At 45.7% G+C, this 17,055-nt stretch overlaps 1 protein-coding gene across 10 annotated transcripts in view; it reads right to left on the reverse strand.

The window, feature by feature from the left end:
• The window catches only part of TTC7A (tetratricopeptide repeat domain 7A), a 181,905-nt gene that overhangs the window by 7,708 nt on the left and 157,142 nt on the right, over positions 1-17,055 (reverse strand). Inside the window, exons 20-21 of one of the 10 annotated variants that reach the window (XR_012763070.1) lie at positions 9,149-9,391; positions 7,646-7,988 (exon numbers count right to left, since the gene is read on the reverse strand). The exons of 7 other annotated variants lie outside the window; for them this stretch is intronic. Coding sequence is in view for 1 of the 3 variants with exons in the window: in XM_075412839.1 (XP_075268954.1) it covers positions 9,308-9,391 (84 nt within the window). In the remaining 2 variants the exon portion in view is untranslated. Of the gene's footprint in view, positions 1-7,645; positions 9,392-17,055 lie in introns of those variants that run through there. 2 more of the 10 variants (XR_012763069.1, XM_075412839.1) reach the window with 2 other exon arrangements.

Below are 17,055 nucleotides of genomic sequence, written 5' to 3' on the forward strand. Positions count from 1 at the left end.
CCCCAGCACCGTGCTGGTCCAGGACAAGAGGCCGGCTTGGCTTCCCCTGCTATGGCTCCCCAGTGAGGAGCCGCTGCGTTTCACTTTGCCCGTCCTCGAGGAGGACAGAGCTCTGCATCTGGGGCTCCCCGCGGCTGTTCTGCAGCACTGGGAGGAGGCTGCACGCAAAACCCCGGTACCGTGTGCACCGGGGGAGATGCTGAAGTGTAGCCCACCAGCGAGAGCAGCACACGTGAACATTTGCTCACTGGCATTCAGTGCTTTCAAGCATGCCAGTTTAGCTGAAAAAAGGTCTGTGAACCCTCAGAAAGGGTGATCTCAACCTCCCCAAAGCCAGGGGAAAGCCTCCTGTTGACAATGCCGTATAATGCATGAGTGAAAAACTGCTATATGTTTTCAGGGAGAAATACAGGAAGAAACATTTGCTAAAGGAGGTAAAGTTTTCCTGCATCCTCCTTGCTTACATGTGCAACTGCTCATGCCAAAGGCTGTCCAGGTCCATGGCCCTTCCCAGGTGTGCCCAACATCCTGCTTCCCGCTTGTTCTGACCAAGAACATAGAATCATAGAATCATTAAGGTTGGAAAAGACCTCTAAGATCATCAAGTCCAACCATCAACCCAACACCACAATGCCTGCTAAACCTTGTCCTGAAGTGCCATGTCTACACATTTTTTCAACACCTCCAGGGATGGTGACATGGCCCCTTCTTGCTCATGTGCCTGGATTGCCATGTGGTGTGGGCAAAAGATGCTAGGCTTCAGGCCTCGGTCCAAGAGGAGGTCGAGGTATGACCAACCTGCTCTCCAACCCAGGCCCTGCCAATGTCCCCAGAGCCCATAACAGAGACCTACACCTTCGCCCAGAGTGAGCTGTGACAGATGCTGTCAGCCTTTCCACTGAGGCTTAACTGAACCGGCACAGATATGCTGCTGGATGTTTAAAGCACAGGCTGAACATCACTAATTCTGCACACAGGAGAGTTTCGTCCTTTGGGTTTCCTCTCTCCCCTCCTCCTCAGAATGCTCCTTGCAAATCACAAGCATTTTGGGAGAGCTGGAGGCTGCACAATCCCCAAGCCTCATGAAGACGCAGCACTGAGCACTTCAGCTTTTTGTTTCCCTGAGGTATTTGCACTTGAGAGCTTCTCCTTGCTACTGAATTTCTTATTACCCCACGGAGTCTGGCTTGCTATAAACAATGTCCGCATGTTGTTGCTATGTAGGTCCAGCTGGAATCTCCCTACAGTGCAAAAGAAAAAAATCATATATAAATTCAGAAAGCCACCCACTGACAAGCAATTTGCATTTTTATCTGGAAGATTTTTTTTTTTTGAAAGATTTTTCTAATGAAAGTTCAGTTCCTGAGTTTCTATGGAAACTCATCTGCTTGGTGTGTATGCATAATTTCATAAAGTCAGATCTCAGGAAGATGAGCAATTAGTATAAATACAAGCAGGAATATGATTAAGGGTTTCATCCTCTTATTCCTGAAGATGGAGGATGGGGCTGGGTTTTGTTGTCTTTCTTTGGCTTGTGTTTTTACCAAACTAATGCAGAAGCCGGTGTACAAGGTGGCCTCACTCCTCTGCCACCTCCTGGCTAGCACTGGCACTTCTGATTCTGCCCCGTTACTTTCCTCCCAAAGATGCAAGTGCCTCTACGTATGGTCTTCACCGTCAGTGCTGGTGGTACCAAGTCAGGCCCCAAGGAGCAAAGAGGACAGGCTTCTTCTTAAGCTCAAGCGTAATACAAACAGTAAAAAACCCCAAACCAAACCAAAAGGTGTGCGGGTATCACCTTGTTTGTGAGCTCCTGTGGGCAGCACGTCGCCAGGGCTTCACACCGGGCCTGTGCTAGCCACACGCAGGCACTTCACGTGCTGCTGGCGTTAATAGAGCTGGATAGTGCTTGGATGCTCACTCGCTCACTCGAGGAGGTCTGAGGGTAACGTGTGCAGATTAATTTATTGTTTTTCTTCATGTCTGAAGACATACTTCAGAACTTGTAAACAGAGGCAGAGGAGTGAAGGTTGCGCGTTGAAGCCAGACTGTAAAAGACAGCGCTGAAAGCACTGGAAGAAATTCACTTGAGGTGAAGGGCTGCGGCACAGCGAAGCTCGTGCATAAGGCCAGGAGGTTTGGGTTTTGCTCATTCAGGGTGCCTTATGCTGGCAGCTGGACTCCTGAAGTTGTTGTTTTTAATTTCAGGGGACAGGGGGTGTGTACAGGAAGCTTTTTCAAAGGTATTTTTCACCTTGTCCACATGCAAACCAAACAAAACCTAAACCACTTCTATAGTGACACTAGGCAGGGCTTCCTTTCCTTCAGTGATTTGATACTTCATCACTGATACCCGAGCAAGGCTATTTTTGTTTCAGAATAAGAGAGCCATATTTCTATTTAAGTTAGATGAGTAAAAAAGTGACTTGTTTTCAATTTCCACTAATAAAGAAAATGAGCATAAGCCCCACTTGAAGTCCCACTTCAGAAGGTCGTGAAATTTCTGATCTGTGCCTTTAATTCCTTAGAGTTCAACAAAACCTCCTTAAAGGTTGTTAGCTCATAAAATTCCCAGAAAACAGTGCAGAAAAGACAGTATGGAAGACTACAAAATAAGCCTCATGTACAAGCCGGAGTTTATTTTTAGTAATGAAAGTCAAAACTTCCTTTGCAAATGTTTAATTCAAACACCTGATGAGCTGCAGGGAGTTATCCTGAGTCTCGGCATCCTTGTCTCCTTCCACTAAGGTGGCACAGATTTACTTGTTCTTTCCTTCAGGGCTTGCATTGGAAAGAGATGTCCAGAAAAATGTTTTATTTCATTCCTGGAAGATGGCTTTTTGTTTTGTTTGTATGGCCATGTCACTCTTGGAGAATCTGTATAGGTGGACTACACTCTATCCTTTACAAATCGATTTTAATTATTACTTTAAATGCAAGTTCTTTCTTTGCATGAGACTCAAATTCCAACGTGAGGTTGTCTCTCCTGCTTTTCTCAACTAAGCAGAGCATTTTTGCCCATTACTGTCTAAATAGCCTAAGAAGTTTCCAGAATAAATTAGACTTTGCAGACTTTGCTGTTGGGCTTCTGCTAGTGCATTATTCAATTAATTTCAAGGTAAATGGGGTATCCTTGCTGTCTACTCCAATCTGTAACACGGACATGTCACTAGTGGTTAGTAGGAGGGTAATCAGCAGCTGGCAAGATCAGGGCACGCTGCAGAAAAGCGCTTGTTCAAAAGTGTGCTTATTCAGCAGAACCCTACAAAAAGCCTTTCAAGATGCATTTGGCACTTGGTGATAACAGTCTCATGTAACAGAAAAATCCGCACTGCTACAGGGCAACATAAGCTTCTGTAATTATTTAGCAATCAGAGTAAGTTGTAAGCAAAATCTGTTGCATAAACCATGAAATATCAGAGAGTCCTTTTGGAAAATGGCAAAGATTAACCCTGAAATTCCAGGTCTCCTAGAATAAAGACAGGCATGTAACTAGCCAATTGCTCCATGACTCTTTCCCCCTACATTCATGACCTTTGCATTTCTGAGGAGCCAGGAGGTCTTTTTTAAGCTGTGAGCAGTGAAGTGAGTTTTTGTTGTGCTGTCACTTAGCCACGCAGCGGCTGGCAGTGTGCGGGGTAGCTAATCATCTATTTTGCTGACTCAATCCAGGTTGTGGCAAACCTGAGTTATGCATCTGAGCTTTATTCTCTGAAAATACACTGTAGGAATATGTGAAGCAGCTAGGGTCTGCTCGCCAAACACACAGAATTAGGGACCGTATCTCCATTTGCTGCCCTGATAAAAGGTGACTGAGATCCGCTTCTGGAGGCAAGATCATCTTTCAGTGTTTCTGCTGCCTCTTTTGTTGAGAGCAGCTTTTCCTTCTCTTCCTTCCTCCTCTCCACCTCCTCCGCTGAAGCTGCTGCATCCCCTGTCAGTCAGTGACGCTGAAGTGCTGCATTTGATAAAGCAGAGGAGGGGAAGGGGAGGGGAGGAGAGGGAAGGCAAGCAGGACCACTACAACAATGCAGCATGTGGAAAGGAAAAATGAAGGAACAGCAGCAGAGGTGGGGAACTGGCAAGTGCTGAGAAAAGCAAAGCTCTGATTTTGCATCATGATTTGCAGCACTTGTGCACTCCCTGTGGGTTCCCACTCAGCAGGTTCAACCCGGAGATTTCAGCTGTGTTGCCGCAGGCAGCACAGGCAGCCTCGCAGCAGACTGCTGCTTCACCTTCACTGCAGCATCTTCACGTGCTACAGATGAGTGTGAGGCAAGAGAAGAAATGAGACTGCAAGGAGGTATCAGGAGAGACTGAAATGCTGAGCATGAAGACAGAGACGTCTTAAGCCCACCGCAGACCTGGGCACGCGGGTATGCTTTACCAAGCATACCGAGGTCACTTTGGCGGGGAAAGAAGAAAAAGCAAAAGAAAGAAAAGATCAAAAGTGGTGAAGACCCGAAGAGAGGAACACCCCCTTCCTTAGCTTGCCAACGCATTTTCCAAGGCAGTGCCTACTGGCAAAGGCACCATCATCCCCAGGCCCCCCCGTGAGGCCAAGGCAAGTCCCCCGCAGAAGGGAAGCTCTGTGCCGTGCTGTAGGCTGCCCTCTGCCCAGGCTGGCTGTCTCCTCTGTTTCAGTTCATCCAATGTTAGCAGGGATGTTTGTACCGTGTTTGAAGCTTAAACCTGATAAAACATTTATTGACATAAAAAGCAAACCCTAAGGCAGCATTTCAAACCAGGAGGCTCTGATCTCTTCATAGGGAGGCTCACAGAAGCCTAGGGAGAAGGAAGAGTTTTTCTGCCTTGTTGGATTGCTGTCACTTAAGCTTCATTCAAAGCAGAATTGTTTGCTGTTTGCTGTATGCTGAATATTCTAGATAGTTCTTCCTTTTCCGAGACCGCATGGAGATGAAGCAGCAAGCAAGGAAACCTAACAGGATGCCTTAACAACATGTTTGAGACTAACTAAATGCAGGATTTGTTTCACACTCTCTTTTCCTAGTGAAGGCAAGATTTTTCCCAGTCCTGATCTTAGCAGTTGTCATAGCAATGTTGCAGTAGAGCGCACAGTAGCTTCAACTAGGACTCAAGCTCATGGTGTCATCTGTAAAAATATGCACTAGGAGAAGGTCCCAAGCTAATAATAAATAGTAATCCAGAATACATAATTTATAATATAAGGTCCCAATTCTGTTATGCACTGTACCTGCTTCCCCGGCAGAAAGCCTTGTTGAAATTTGTGAGATACAGCCTAGATATATCCAAGTATTTAAAAATACGTGCAGAATTGAGACTGATCAGCCTCAGCAATGAGAGAAATGGCGTGCAACACACACGCAGGATGCTGAAGAGCTTCAGGTAACCTGCTGGCTAAAGCCCTTGACTAGAAAGCAGTGGTTGTGCTTCACTGGCTGCAAATGCATTTCACATTGAATAATCTGCCATTACTCAGGAACAATTCAGAGAGCAGGGACGAGGTCAAGGGACAAGCTTTGGGAGGTAGAAGTCCTGGGTTTAAGTGTTCTCAGGCTGAGGCAGGTTGAAAACTTGCCTCTCTTGTGCCCAGGGTGTGCACGTTAGCTTCTAGCAAATATTTTTAAGAAGTCAGAGCAGCAGTTAAGCACGCCCATCGCCCCTGGCTCTCTGCCTTTAGCTTGATAGTGAGCAGGTGCCTATGTTCCGTTGCACATAGCAACACGTTGCTGCATATAGCTGGAGAATGTCCAGGCTTAAGACTTGGACATCCAATTAATCTGAGTGCCCACAGTGCGCTGTGGCTGATGAACAGGGAATTTCTGGCTGCTTAGGTTTTCTCCAGTGCCAGTGCTGGATCTTTCCCCAGTTTTTAATGCACTGCGTTGCAAGAAAGGAAGGGCCGATGTGCCCATTTCCCATGTGTTATCTTCCCCTCTCTGTACTGAGTAAACCTTGTCTGAACGTACAAGTCATGAACAGGTCCTCCTAGATAACAGCTTCAGCTCTGCCGAGGGTGTCGTGAACCTGAGTCCCACAGAACTAATCGCCAGAGCAAGCGCCGGGTTTAGTATGTCTCTGAGGAAGGGTGTAGCTGACAGAAGCACATCGCATGCCAATGTAGATTACAGCAGATGTCTTCAGAAAGCAGAGCCGAAATATTTAAAAAATCTTAATTTGCTTAGTTTTCCATTGCTGGCAGTCCCTGGGATAGCATGTTATTACTGACGTCCTCCACACAGCTACAGCCAGAGCCTCCGAGCGCAGCATCGCAGCTGAGCGCTAAGCTAGCCGAGCTGCTGAGAAACACAGAGCGAGCTGGGCAGGAACACACTGCTGTGGTCCAGCCAGTGCCTCTGGCTTCTGCTTCGGTGCCTCTGATGCCACCAGGAGCATGCTTCCTTATCGTCTCGTAACATAAAATCTTTCATAAATCATGAACTTCCATGCACAAAGAGATTTTGCTTGAACTACCAACAGCATTTTCTGCTACATGCTCAAAAGAGAATGAGTGAAGAAACTCATTGAGAAGAGAAATAATTAAAGACTTTTGATAAATACTGCACTTCATGCTAGTGTAAACAAAAGCTCCAGCAACACTGGAGAGCTATGATGTTTTTGTGTTTCCTATTTGTTTGGCAAGCTGGGACTTCTGTTTCCTTCTCTTGCCTGCGGCCAGCTCAGAGTATTGGGACAGCTTGCTGAAAACCTCTAAGTCTTGCTCGTTCCCACCCCCCTGCTTGTGCAGCCGTGCCTTATGTACCAGGAGGTAACATATTCTGCTCTTGTGCTACTCACTATTTTAGAGATTATATTACTCTAGTCTATCACTCTGTCCTGTCGTTGGTGCGACAACAGCCAGCCTAAATAGCACAGAATTCTAACTAATTACAACCGGTTTCCTTGTTTGTGAAAAACAGTGTTTGAAGGTCAAAGTATGAAGTGGATAGTCATTCCACCCCTTCGCCCTTCTGACAGTTCCCTGAGCACTTTCTGAAATATCATTTATGGGTTCAGCTGTAGACCAGCTTGACTGCTACAGTTTCTAGGCTTTAATCTGATCTCGGAGCAAAGCACGGCATGAGGACAACACTGATTAGTAGAGCTGCAGTGGTATCTCGAGGGCTGTGGATGGAAAACCACAACTGAAGTTAGTAATCTTCTGGAAGATCAGGTTGGAGCTCAGAGGAGAGGCGTCTGCTGCAAGAAGAGATCAGGCCAAGGACAATGTTTTTAGGCCTGGATGCAAGTGTTATTCTCCAGAGACAACTGAATCACCCCAGGAACGTGAGAGGTTTAAGAAATGTATCAGGTTCTTCAGTCTGAACATGAGGAAGAACTTCTTCCCTCTGAGGGTGGTGGAGCCCTGGAACAGGCTGCCCAGGGAGGTTGTGGAGTCTCCTTCTCTGGAGATATTCAAGACCTGCCTGGACAAGGTCCTGTGCAGCCTGCTGTAGGTGACCCTGCTTCGGCAGGGGGGTTGGACCAGATGACCCACAGAGGTCCCTTCCAACCCCCATCATTCTGTTGCTGTGTCATTCTTATCTTGCAAAGTGTTACACACAATTTAGAGAAGGGATCAGAGAAGAGCTAGGGAGTTTTGTCTTTCAGGAATTTATTTTGGTTTCTGAAGTTATGCAAACAGAGCCTGAATAATGTGGTAATGAGCACCTCAGGGACATGGAGAATAACTTACCACAACAGAGGAGCGCAAGTGATTGGCACAGATAAACAGGAGCTACAGATTCCCTGGAAACCAGGATAATCCACCTCTGAGACGCAGAGCACCAGCCCTCCTGCTAACAGACTGAAATCTCTCTGCTGCGCAGTGGATCAGATTTGCTCCTTCCAGCGACTCGAAGCACCCTAGCAGGTCCGGTCTGTCGCTGACGCGGGCAATGCGCAGTTCCCCCAGGAGAGGAAACAGCCGCTCACAGTGTCGAAGTGGTGGCTTCGGTGTCAGAGAATCACTTATCACCGTGTCTGCCGTGGCTCCACTGTCTCCCCTGGATGGAGGAAGGAAGCCTGGCTACTGCAGAGGAAGAGAGTGGGCAACAAACCTGCAAAACAGCTCTGTCAGCTCCTAACTGGTACTCAGGAGCCGTGATGCTGCTGCACAGCCAGGGATTTGCTCCGATGGCTGGGCTACTGAAGCTGCCAGCTAACTAGTGGATTTGCAGGGAGAATGGCGGGAGGGGGGCCGTTCTGCAGCAAACAGAAACAAAGAGAACACAGTGTTTCCAATTCCTCGGACAGTGAGTGAGCTGACACACAAACTTACTAATGTGAGCATCCAAAATGCTCATTTCTCCTGTGGGACCCAGTGATTAGAGGCAAAGACAACTTCTCTCCCTCAAGGTCAGCTTCTTCAACACAAAAATTTGAGTTAAGAGGCTGCTCTAAGGATTGCTTTTCCCCAAGGAGAGCTTAGAGCAGTTATTTTGGGATATCTGAAGCTTAGGAACATTCCTGGGATTCTGCAATAAGCCTCAGTTGGGAAAACAGAATCTGCTAACCAGCCATGGTTTGGAAGGAGGCTACCAGTCGTCTCCAAAAGCCAAACGTTGCTTTACTGTTGTCCTGCTTGGTGGAGCTGCAAAAGCTGCGTGCCAGACTGGCACGATGCCCATTAGAAGAGCTTCTCTTAGGGTCAGATTAGAATTAGTTTTGATCACTCTCTCCTCCCCAGCCCATAACCCACCTATCTGGGACTTGCAGAGTACCAGTGCTGTACCGACGGGCAGAAAGCAGCTGTCCTGACGACACTCAGCACGTCTGGGGATGCTTCCTGCAACCACAGCCTCACGCACGACGAGCGCGCGATCCCTTGACGGGGAATTCCGGCGGAGAGCACCGTCCCGCAGGAGGCACCAGCAAGTGCTGCGCTGCTGACGTGCCATTTTCGGGAGGAGGTGTAACAAGCTATGTCACCCTGCAGAGCGGGATGAAAATAGGATTGCACTCACTGTGCCATGTGGCTCAGTGGTATGTCAGGACATGTATTTTTAGGAAATTCCTCCTTTGGGCAGAAAGGGTGAAGTGCTTGGCCTGGTTTGCAGGCTGCTGGCGTTGCCCAGATCTTTCATACTCGGGTGTGGGAGCACGTTAGCCACAGTCAGGTCTGTGGATGCCCTTAGAGCCTGGATACAGTGCCAGTCCTAGGTACCTGTTCATCAGGGTGTTGTGGAAGGGTAAAAGACAGCTGGTCTGCTGCTGTGCTTTTCTTTGTTTCAATGCATGCATGCTTGCTCTCTCTCTTTGCTGGTGCTTTTCAGCGAGGGAACCAACTCCAACAAAGCAGGGATGGAGGAAAAAGTAAGGAAGATCAATGTCTTGGGAAGAATATGGTCTCTGAGGAGCAACAACAATGTACCTTGCAGAATGAATGTGTGAGGGGAATAGGGAGCTCCTGCAGAGAAGAAAGAGAGAGAGAGAGAGAGAGAGAAGGAAAAGCAGATGGTAAGTAGGGGATTTAAATAAGCTTCTGGAGAGGCAAAGAGGAGTCTGACTCAGTGAGGCACTTTTTGGGTGCAGCAAAATGAAAAAATGCAGTACATCTCCAGGCCCAGCCAGTCACTGATGCACAGACAGTGCTGTGACTTGTCTGACCCCGGGAGAAGGACGAGGTAAGGCGGCGCTGGACTCAGAATCAAATACTTCTCTCTGACAGACACTTGCCAGCTTCCTCTTTTCCCCAGAACACCATTCCTATCAGGCAGCATGTGTTCAGCTCCGGCATCTGGGTTGTGATTTTTTGGCAGCTGCACAAAATCTCTGCTATCAAATCCCACCTGCCAGTCTCATGTCTGCTCCCACAGACCTCTGCCTATTAGCAAATGTTCCAAAAGCACACTGCCAGGCACAGCACATCATTCTGCAATCCTGCCTCAGGCAAAAACCCTCGCGCAAGGACTCCTTTTAACTTCAGTGGGCCGCAGGAGGGAAAGGCTAGAGGACGGGCCTTGGATTACAGGCAGAAATAGCCATTTAGGTCATGATTTGCACTGCATTCTTTTCAGCGCTAACGTAAACCAGCTATTTTCCCCCTGAATTATATGAATAACACTATTTTGTCTGTGACATTTTAAGAAGCTTTCTTTTGAGACATGTTCTGTGCTGTAGCTGTGCAGTAAGAGAATTTGTGAACTTTGTTCACCAGAATGTGTTCATGCGAAGTTGTTCCTCCCTTCTCTACAAATTCTTCCTTTCCCTTCTCTCGCTTCTTAGCAGTCCCAGATGAGCAATGCCACCAATGTGATGTGTGCATACTGTACGTTGTTTCATTTTTGAAACAGTTCATTAATAAACAACATGTTGAAATACAGCTTGCTCATCTATCCTGGATAAGACATCTATCCACAGAAATAACTGTAATTTTTAATTATGTACTGGGAGAAAGGACTTAAACTTCCACATAAATCATCTGCTGTAGTATTTCACAATCTGACTTTCCCCAGCATGAACCTAGGCAATGAAGCTTGCTTTTGGTGCAAAGGACAATATCTCTTGGAGGTGGCCTAAGCTACGTGATTACTGTATCTCTAAAATTGCAAACAAAAGAGACAATCAGTGCTTTTTGATGTGGGCATCTGTCACCAGAGAAACAACTGCTAATTGTCATGTAATAGCCACATCAGACATTTCCATATCAGTCATCTTTCTGGAAGTCAAGCATGAAAAATCCTGTTACTCATCCAAGGACCAAGCATATTTTGTCCAGATCTGGCAGCACTTCTGGAACTGTTTAAAAATCCAAAGTGATATGAAGCTCTTTTATAGATGGATACTTGAGATCAAAATATTTAACCAAAATACAGCAGTCAGTAATTGGTTTTGCTGGCAGGTGATTAAGGTATTTAGCTTTATACTCTAATATTTGCATTTTAGTTTTACAAGCAATGTAGGTATACTGAGAAAAGGTGCTGATCTTCTTACGTAAGTACAAGCGCGTGGGATTTCTAGAGAATCGGTTCAGCAGCAGAGCTATCTAGCTGCACTTCACCATTCAGAGAAGTCCTTGCTCCTACAGAAGTACCACAGGAGCTGTCAGCTTGGCAGGTACATGGCTCTCCATGAGCTCTGAATGATGTTAAAAGAGTACAGCGCTGTCTAAAACCTGTGCAGAGAGGAACAGCTAATTCTCTTTTCGTTAAAGGATTGACTCGAGACAGCCTGCCATCTACAGAAACTACGCATGTGATTCTGTAAAGCATCTGCATACCTCCCCGGCAGGCACGGGTTCATCAGCCTGTCACTTAATTGAAGAGAATGGAAAAAATGGCTGCAACCTCTCCAGAGACACCCGGTAAGAGGATGACTTCTAATGACCAGTAACCTGAACCATGTCTGAATTAACCAAAAACTTCTGTAGGGTATCTCTTGCTCAGATGGCACCACAGCTGTCTGCACTACAGACCAGTTATTTTGCTGGTTATATAGCTTGGCAGTAGTCTAATAGTAGATACTGTATTTGGAGGAGGGAAAAATGAATTTTCTTAAGAACTGCCAGAGGAAATAAACTGCATCATCAGCAAAGAGGGTAAAATCAATCTCATGATTTTCAGCAGACCAGCGAAAAAACTCAACTGCCTAAATATAATGAACTGGGTAACTCCTGCAATTGCACAGAAACACACATATATGATACACCTCAGTGCTGTCCGTAGACCTAGGCAAAAAAAAAATTAAATCACAAACATTGTGAAGTCTTTTTAATCCATATGGAGTGAAGAAGACATTTACAGAGCAGTACAACCCCTAGCACTGCATCCATTCCGAAGACTAGCAAAGCCCTTTCACTTTCATGAGGCTGGTCTGCCTTTGTGCTAGGAGGGACAGGCACAGGTACGTTCAGTGAACCAGCCTGCGCCTCCGAGATGCCCAGGCAGGCAGCGGTGTGGAAAAGACCTACTGTGTAGCAGTGTGACCTGAGTCCAGCGCTCACGTGTCTAGGGAGCACTGGAGACAGCAAGCGAGGGAGAGGGACATCTTCAGTTGTTGTTGTCGTTGTGTCAAAGTCTCAATAAAACACAGGCTCCAGCAGCAGCCCCTGATGGGGATGATGTACTTGTAAAACATTTACATTTTCAGCAGAATGCTTTCAATTAAACTCAATTGGTTTGCACACCTGCTGGGAGTGACTGCTCTGCACCTCATCTCCCTCTGCTACTTGAGCACAAAGAGGATGCAACTGCCTAGGCTACCACATAGCACTGTGTTCTTTTGTGCACTGACAGCAATTGAGAAAATGGATGGCAACAGCCGTGTTTTGTGTTTGCTGCTGTTCTAGGAAGCTCTTTCTTCTCCCTCTTCACCCCCAGCATAAGACTGCTCAGGTTTTGCAGCCCTTTGGCAAGAGTGGGGGACTGACAGGGCTTTATGTAGTTTCCGGACTGTAGGGCATCATGATTGATGCCGATAATAAACCCCTCCGGACTGAGGAAAGTACCCATACAGATCCTGACTACGATGAGATCGACGACCATAGCATGGCATTGAAGCATGCTATGGTTAGTAGTGCAAGGCAGAACAGCCAGCTGTCACTTCTTAAATGCTTTTTAGCCTGTCTTACGAGCACAGCCTGACCTGAACATTTTTATAAAGGGTTTTATTGATACCGTGTTACATTGTCTGAGGTATTTATGGTTTTGCCTGGAAAGGTCTAAGACAAACAGACCTTCAGAGAAAGCTGCTGAAACTGCGTGGACAGCCAGCAGGACTTCTGGTTTGTGATTGCTGTCCGAGGCTCCCTTTCTGCATCTTTAGGGAGCCAGCACTTGTCAGTGAAATGTAAGTCATGCCTCAAAAGAATACTTCAGTGTTTTGGCCTTGTTGTACTGCGGCATTGCCCTGCTGTGAAATGAGAAAAATGCATTTACTGTGCCGTGGCAGCAGGTCAGCATCCCAAATGTTCTCCCCTCCAACAAGCTCGCTGGGTCAGAATAATTCTGTTTTGGATTGCACAGGCCAGTCTCCCGGGTGACACGCTTCACAGCAATGCCCGGGGGGAACACGCCCTTGAATGCAAGGCAGTCAATGAGATTTCTAATTACCGTGTTTTATACTCTCGCTCATTCAGGCAGGGGAGGCTACTGCCGAAGAGACCTCAGACAAGAGATATGATAGATTTGCAGCTACATAAATACTTGTTGATACGATTTGAAACCTGGATGGCAGAAGGCACTCTTTTGTCCACTGTGCTGCCCAGCGTAACACAAAAACCACACAGCCTAGTTTTAAACTCTGGCACCAGTATTGCATAAAACTCAAATTTCAGCTACCCTCAGAGAAGGGGATGTAAAATCGACTGTGTATCACCAAAGTCTTCTGATGGCGTTAAGCAAGGTCTTGGGTCAGAGCCAGGTCCCAGCTGTCCCTGTAGTGATAATGACCGCCCTCCCTCGGGGTGCTGAGCATGGGCAGAATCCAGCTGCATTTTCACACACGCACACATATAAATTGTCTGAACACGGTGGTGTTAATGCTTCTGGGATGACAAACCAAACCTACAGATATCTCGTCAACAGCAAGCTCCACGCAGAATGGGTTTTATTTTCGGAAAAGCCTGGAGGTAAAAAAAATAAAAACTCCTGGTACAGTTTCTCTGATGCTTTGCTTTTGAGTGTCCTTGATGCATAACAGCATGCTATCATCTCTAAAGATTAAAAACAATCCCTTCTTATTGCTCTGCTGGGTATTTTCAAGGAAATTCATGCACAGATGAAAACAAATAACAACAATGCCCAATGGCTCTGCAGAGATCCTGCGCCTCTAGTTGCAGGTAGTCTGGAGACAATTTTAAACAAACATGGACCTCTTAAATCCTTGGCTACAGCTCCGGTGAGGACATGTTGGCAAAACTTCAGCAGCTTTAATGGGGTGAGGCTGGTTGAGGATTTTCAACATCATCACCATTTTGTAGTTTTTAGGCTATAGCTTAACTAGGATCTAGAGCTTATCACGGGCAACACTGGATTTTTATTATTTTTTTTTAAACTGAAGCTTCAGGTTAAACAATAACACCTTTGTTCAGGCTTGGTTTAAACCAAGAGTAGGTTTATTTTCATGATATTAAGGTCTGGGTTTTTTGATGGACTAAGGTATGGGTGGACAAAGTCACCCTCCTATCATCAGTGCAGGATTAGGGCCCCAAATGACAGAATTAATTGCAGTATAAACCAAGAGCGCCTCAGGCAGTGATGAAGGAACAGTTCAGCTCGCTTCAGCTAACATGTCTTTTGCTTTTAACCACTTGGCTTTATTGTTCAGAGGATCTGGCCGAGTACAAGAATGAAATCCCTCCCCCAGCCCCCGTTCTGCTTCCAGCCTTTGCTTCTGGCTAGCTCTGACATATAGTTGCAGGAGTTTCTTAAGGAGAAATCTATGTGTCACTGCTGCACTTAAGAAAAGTCTGAAAATAGGGCTTTTTTCTTTTTCTTCACTCCTGCTTAGGCACTAGCTTTGCTGAGGCTGAAAAATACTCTGTAGAGGCATACTTGAGGGTTTAGTTTTTAAGAGCTGTGCAAACTTGTTCACAAGATCACTTGGCAAGGCAAAATAACTCCAGACAGAACTAGTGTAAGATGCTTGTGCCAGTCATGTGACGCAAGCATTGATTTAGGGATGCCAGTGGTATGGAGGATACCAGTGATAATGCTGAATACAAACCCACACCCTGTTGCTGACAGACAGCCCCACGATGCAGTGTATCGCAATGCACAGGAAGGAAGCCACAGCAGGTCACGTTCAGATTGTACCTGCTGCACAGTTTCATTCCATTTTTAGAAAGTCTCTTATGAATTTTTAAATTAACTTTATACCTGCTATGCACTGCCCACCTGCTTTACTGCAGCTGAAGTCTGTTTGCTCTTAAGACTGTATGCTGGCTGGGTGCTGAAACTACCCTCAAGTTTTTGGACAGTAATATCCAAAAAATCCTCCCATGGCATTCCCTCAGCCTCTTTAAGGCGTGACACTTGTTGCTTATCAAATACTTTATACCTGTTAACCTTGGCCATCCCCTATCCTTTGTTGTGAGGTCAGGGCTGCTGCCCGCAATGGCCGTTACTTGGGTAAGAGCACTAGCAGCAGCATTTAAGATGAACAATATCGCAGAAAGCCAGTTGCTTTCAAAGCTGCCTTTGCTGCTTCTCCTTCAGATGGGGATTACTGGAAGCACAGTGGCTTTGTTTGGGATAGTTACTTTTATCTCTTCCCTGGTTTACCTCTTGAAGTGCTCATTTCCCAACATCCTGGAGGAGCTGTGGAAGCATCAGGTTCTTGTGTTGTGTGGAGTAAGTGAGGGACAGTAATGTTCAAGCATGGTTACTCGGGCTCGTCAAAGCTCCATGTAGCAGTGCTAGCCACCCAGGGAAGTGGGTGGCATCCACACCTACAAAACTGCTTCCCTAATCCCTTTCCTTGAGAACAACAAATCCTATCTAACATCTCATGCCTAGGTAGTGTTAAAGGCACAGTATAGGTTTTTATTCCTTGCCTCAAGCACTGGGGTATGCTGCCATAGATACCTAAAAGCCATCATAATTCCTTTTAATTTGAAAGGTTTCACCTTTCACCATCAGCTCTGTGGTATCTGAGCAAGGTAAATCTCTTCTAAAGGGAGCTCTGCTCCAACAGGAGATGTAGAGAAGCAGTCCCTCTGGTTCTTCTCAGACTATGACAGGCTCTATGACCCCTGAGACGGAAAAAGTTTGCGAGACGTCTAGTTCAAAGTATGGAAAAATGGCAGGGTTGCACTTCCAACAAGGTTGCTCTTCTGTCCCTGATGCCAGCTTGTGAGAGTGAAATTGAATAATTAATTAATTATAATAATTGAGGAATTAATCTATTTGAAGAATTTCAGTTGTATGAATTTGATTTGAAAGGATTTGCGCTACATGTATATATCATGACTTGTCATAGCTGCCTGCATTGACACTACATTATGTGAGCATTCTTATTCCAGCTACATTGATAAAATCACTTAGTACAGCCGACCAAGCTAAAAATAAATTTATAAAAAATAGCCTGCCTTTTGGCTCAAGGATCTCGCATATATGCCATTTTTACTTTGTGATGCTGCTACTTTCGATGCTGCTATTTTATATTTGCTGGTTTGGGAAAGTTGCTTTCACACAATGGGTTACTTCCAAACCATTTCCTTTGATTGTTCTTCATTCACTATTCAAAGTAAGAGATTAGTTAAAAATGGTATATGCTTCCAGTCTGCCTGATTTGCTGTGTCAGCCAGCAAATAATATATAATAGAGAATTTCTCAGAGAATGCAATATCTATGAGCTGAGAAAGTCTTCTAACCACCGGTGACTATGGTGAAATTCAAAGAAAAATAATATAAAGCTGCAGAAATGTGAAACTAACACTTATTTCAAATACTCGCACAATCATTTATCATTAGTGAAAAGCAGTTCTGAGCTTTCAAGATTGCTTGTTTGCCCTATTTGTGGTATTCTAGGAACAACAGCCAGGAATCCTGAAGTGAGGGTTTCTGCTCCTGAAGCCTGGAAATCTCCAGGGCTTGTGGGTTTTATCTGTCTTCTCTCTACGTTTGTTTACTTTTCTTGGTCTCAAGTCAAGATACTTTTCAGGCAGACAGGATACCAAATGGTCCATGAACCCAGTGCCGAAGACACTGCAGGCTATTTCGCTCTTAATGTGCATGAAATGTGTGCAGAATCTCTTACTCTTGCTGAAGCCACAAGGAGAACTTCTATCTGCTTGCACCTGCAGAAGCCTGTTCTGAACTATCCTCATATACACAATCTCAGTTCACAAATGATGTAAAAGCTGTGGGGTCTGGCTGTGTGTTAACAAGTCTACACGCTCTCCTACAACGTCAAGCTTTGAGCCTCAAAATGCAGTATGGGATCATATATGGCTTCAGAAATGCTTTACTGTGGTATTTGTCTAATGAGACCCAGCTTCATTTGTCAGTATTAGTCACTCCTGTGCTCTGCCGAGCTGCAAGTGACAACCTCAAAGAGAAAATATCACTGCCTGTCAATCTGGCACAAACATTACTGTAACTAGAAGTTCAGAAATTCTAGAGATTTTGT

This window comes from Opisthocomus hoazin, chromosome 2 (genome assembly GCF_030867145.1).
Source record: "Opisthocomus hoazin isolate bOpiHoa1 chromosome 2, bOpiHoa1.hap1, whole genome shotgun sequence".
In the NCBI taxonomy this organism is placed as follows: Eukaryota; Metazoa; Chordata; class Aves; order Opisthocomiformes; family Opisthocomidae; genus Opisthocomus; species Opisthocomus hoazin.